A 5,000-nucleotide genomic window follows, 5' to 3' on the forward strand; every position below is an offset into this window, starting at 1 on the left:
ATAAAAAAGTTCACTCATTATGGATTTACAAAAATTAATAATATACAGTATAAAATAATATCATAGCATATATATGTGTGTGTGTGTGTGTGTGTGTGTGTGAAATACTTACAGGTGTTGGACGGCGGGAAAAGAGTAACAGGGTTTGCAGTAGTGACAGGGCCCAGTGTCGGTCGTACAGTTGGAGTCCATTGCCATGGTTTGAGAATCTCGTCGATTTTCATGATCAAAGGGTATCTGCCATAGCCGCACACGTTGTTAAAGTCATCCATCTCGACTGACCATAAAAAGGCACCACCCAGGTTGTTGTTGACAATATAATTAGCCTAAAATTGATTGTGTTAGTTAAAAAAAGGTAAGGGATCCAAATAATGAATTTTTGTTTCCAGGAAGTACATAAGTGTAGAAGATGTTATAATATTTTTATTTATATAATTTTACACTATGTTAAATTAACATTGATATATTTAATTTCGAAGCAAATTTTAAACGAATAACGTCTTAATTCGAAAATATTTAGGCAAAAAATATTTTCCAAAATATATAAAACCTGAAAACATTATTTCTATTTTGTATAGTTATTTATCGATTTCTGGTATATAATGTCAGAAATCGAGAAGGGGACATAGTCGACTCGAGTACTTGAGAGATATTTGTTTTATCAACCTTGAAATGATCAAAGTCAAAACCAAACTCGGTGAAGACTGAACTCAACACATAAAGAAATATAATTAAATACTATAAGATATTTCGTCTGGTGTTCAACCATCTTTGTTCTTTATTGAAATATTGATTTCTTTTGAGAAGGAAGGGTTTTGTGGACGTTTTTATCGATCTTTATAATTGATTTAAAAATTTCGCTTCAGGCTGGCAATTTCGGAGCAAGAGGTAACTTGAATACATCAATCACAGTAATCAACTGGTACTTATTTTATCAACCCCAAAAGGATGAAAGTCATAGCTGACCTCTGCAGAATTTCAACTCAGATCGTAAAGACGGACGAAAGGCTGCTAAGCATTTTACCCGGAGTGCAAACGATTCTGCAAGCGTATTGCCTTATCAATCTTAGTAATTGACGAATAGATTTTTTATTGATCCTAGAGAAATAGAATGCAGCCAACTCGATTTTGAACTAGCGTCGGCGCACGGAGAGAAATAATGAGGTCGGCATAATCGATTAAGTTGATCACAGGACTTGATTGGTACCTATTTTATTTTATCGATACCGGAAGTATAAAAGGTAAAGTCGAAAGTTGACGTCGGCGAGATTTGAACTCAAAGCACAAAGTGTGCAATTTGTTTTGTGTTTCCCGCTTTGCCACCCCACTATCATTAGCAAGGGAATATTAAAAACTATTGCCTCCGTGAGTAATAGCAGGAAATTTTACATAAGTACAACAATTATTTTACTTATTTTAAAATTTCATGTAGATTATGAGGTAAAGAATTAAATAGTAATTTTTAAAATGAAAATATTTATTTGATTAAAATAAAGTTAAATAAAACATTCATAATTTGTATATTCACAATACATATGTTGTCAAGAACCATACTACTGTTTAACTATCAATTAAATACAGATGTAATATATTGATCAGTTCCATATAAGTTAGCATGACCGAGCAAGCAACAATGAGTTTTATTAGTATTGATATTAACTTACCTTGTATGTAATGCTTTCAAGATCATCATAACCAACCCACTGGTCCCCACCATAGGCGTAGGGTACTTTCATATCATTCAACCAGATTCGGCGCCACGGATTCGGTCCCTTCTGGTAGGTACATATCTGTGAAGAATAGATTATTGATTTTGTACTTTGGTGCAATGACAAATGTAGAAGGGGAAAATAAACGAAATCAGTTTCATTAACTGCGATATACATTTGCGGACGCAGACCTGACTGTGTCCTTAACAAGTTTTCTTGGCAATAATGTAATTCCGACTTCAATCTCACTGCATAGCACATTAGGCAAGTTTCTTCTCCAATAATCGCGAGTCGATCCAAGCCTTGTGAGTGAAAATGAGTAGACCCATATTGTGTGGAAGCCAATGGAATGGACTGTACACAATAAGTTGTGGTTTCCTCTCCTTCCTCCGATTCTTGGAGGTCCTGTCAACGCCATATGCGCTGATTTTCGTCCTTTGACTAAGCCACCTCTATACCCTAAAATACTGATGATTGGTTTTCGAAATTATATAAACAAGGAAATCGAACCTGGCGTCATTTGAACCAGTAACCTAGAGGATCAACGCTAAATATTGTAAAACGCTTATATAAAATGAAATAATATAAAACAGTAATATAAGGGAATGTATCTTGTTGACGTAATATCTACTGATTCACTTCTTAAGAAAGCCGTCAGCCGACGCTTGCTGTACACGAATGTAAATATTGATGTCTAATATAGAGACAATGCTACATATTATAACAATTCCAGTACAAACTGGTATTTCACTTTGTTGATCTTAGAAAAATGACAGCTGACTTCGGTGACGTTTGATCACAGAACAAATACACCGAGGCATTTTGTCCAACGACTTACCGATCCTGCCAGTCCATCGTCTTTACATATATAGTTTCTGATTTAGTCACACGGCTAGCAATTTTGAGGGGAAGGTTTTAGTCAATATCATCGACTCCAGTCAATCAATGCGCTCTTTTAAAGCCTAGCCAGGCTCATGGGCCCGGTTTCCCAGTTTCAATGGCGTATGTGTTCCCCAGGTGGGTGGGTGAGTGGACTGGAGCAACGCGAAATGAAGTGTTTTGCTCAAGAACACAACGCGTCGCCCAGTCCAGGAATCGAAACCACAATCTTACGATCATGATGCTGACACCCTAACCACTAAGCCACGTGCCTCCACATCGACTCCAGTACTTGACTGATATTTTATTTTATCGATCTCGGTGAGACAAAAAACAAAGTTGGCCTCGGTGGGATCGGAACTCAAAATGTAAAGAGTTGGAACAAATATTGGAAAGCATTTTTACGATGCTCTAACGATTCTATTAAATCATCGCCTTATTGACTTCACACACACACGTGTGTTATCGGGTAGAATTAAACAATCAATATGATATACATGGAGAGACAGTGAAATGGCAGAATCGTTAGCATACGGGGAGATGCTTAGCGGCATTTAGTCCGTCTTTCTGAGTTCAAATTCCGCCAGGGTCGTTTGCTTTTCATTCTTTCCAGGTCGATAAAATAAGTATCAGCTGAACACTGGGGTCAATGTAATCGATTTAGCTTCCCACTCAAAAACTATTGGCCTTGTGCTAAAGCTGGAAACCAATATCATATATGTGGAGAGTCCACTACAATTGAAACTATGGGTATTCGCCTCTCGGTAATCAAAAGTGAATAATTTCGGTAGTGATTCTCTCACAGTTTAAGCAGTGGTTCTGCGTAATGAACCAGGAGGAAACCTTTATGTAGTTGATTGACAAACAAGTAATAGCAATTAAATCTTCAAATCACATCTTACTGTCTGATAAAAGGAAAGGACACGTTGGATAATCTACAGTGGTTGAAAGGCGACGAGCTGACAGATTCTTTAGTGCGCCGTTGTTAGTGTTTTGTTTGAGTTAGTGAATTGGAAGTGTATACGCTCCTTGTGAGTACCGTTTTTGTTTAACTGTTGTTTATTTTATTTCTTTATTGCCCGTTACCTGTTTAACTTGTTACCGTTTTAAAATTTTCTTCCCCATTTATAGGTGAAATTGTTAATAATATAGAAAGTACACCATTGCAAGTGGGCAGTTGTGCTGCAGTGACTAGCAAAAGCCTGTCAGCGGAGGGACTGCAAGTCAAAGAAATTAAATTGAAGGAAGAAGACTTTAAAAAATCCAGCTGGATTTCAACTCAAAACTTAGAGGTTCGAATCATAAAAAAAATCCAATGTTATATCTTTATTCAAACCAACTGTAAAATGATGATTTATTTTGATTATGTAAATGGTGACATTTTTAGGGTAAATTATCAGCTATATCAACTTCTTTGTATTACTGGTGTTTACTTTACCGTCACCTAATTGATTGGTCTAGTAATGCTAAATCTTCGTAGAACGTGACCTTATCTAAAATTTGTTGCCACTTGGAACATAAAATCACCAACATCAAGAGGTTATACAACATATGTTCTCGGAAGCTTTTGGAAGAACGCGAATGAAAAATAAAGATAAGATAAAAATAAGAGTCCAACCGTCCAGAACAGCTGCTACTTCGGGATTTAACACTGAACTGGGTGAAGTCGGTTAAATTTGCACGACAAGAAGAGAAGGGCTCGATAAATTACTTGCTTATTTTGAACCGTCCTTCTAATGACTTCGAAAAGGGAAGACAACGTCCATGACACTTTTTCAGAGTCTCCATGACTGGTGGGTAGTGGGTTGGAAGTTATCTTTAGACTGCGGACCTTAATCTGAATACTTGTAACAGAGCGGATGCCACACATAACACCCAAGGTACCTTGCAGTAGTGATAAGCCGAGCGACAGATTAAGTTTGTCACACAAGAATAGGACAGGCTTCCAAACAGTTTCTACCTACCAAATTTCATTCATAAGATTTTGGACACCTGAACGCTATAATAGAAAGACCGTGTAGTGGAATGGAACCGCTTAACAACGTAGCTACTGTTATTGATATATATTTATTAAAAAATTGACGCCGTTACAATAAGAACATACAGTTATTTAATCTAAGTAGGAAAGGCAACGAATATTCCATATCTTACGAAGTATCCTCGATAGAATTCTTAAAATATGCGAATATTATATCACAAGACCCAAGGCTAGTTAATACCCGCAATGAAGAGTAAACGAATACGAAAGTTTTATTTGGTAGAATACCCCTGAGCTTCGTCAATATAATAGAAAATACGGTTTCTATTAAAAATTTTGATTAGGAGTAACTTATACAGAATGACAACGCTAAATAGTGATGTGTATAAATATAAACTTGTTACCAGTGCAAATATGCTTGAAATACACCTAGC

The 5,000-nt window shown here is 36.4% G+C and overlaps 1 protein-coding gene across 1 annotated transcript in view; it reads right to left on the reverse strand.

Annotated features, from left to right (window-relative positions):
- Positions 1-5,000, reverse strand: part of LOC115209478 (chitotriosidase-1) — a 77,365-nt gene that overhangs the window by 2,656 nt on the left and 69,709 nt on the right. Inside the window, exons 8-9 of the mRNA XM_036501087.1 lie at positions 1,665-1,790; positions 113-326 (exon numbers count right to left, since the gene is read on the reverse strand). Of these exons, the coding sequence (XP_036356980.1) occupies positions 113-326; positions 1,665-1,790 (340 nt within the window). The remainder of the gene's footprint in view (positions 1-112; positions 327-1,664; positions 1,791-5,000) is intronic.

Source organism: Octopus sinensis, linkage group LG3 (assembly GCF_006345805.1).
Source record: "Octopus sinensis linkage group LG3, ASM634580v1, whole genome shotgun sequence".
In the NCBI taxonomy this organism is placed as follows: domain Eukaryota; kingdom Metazoa; phylum Mollusca; class Cephalopoda; order Octopoda; family Octopodidae; genus Octopus; species Octopus sinensis.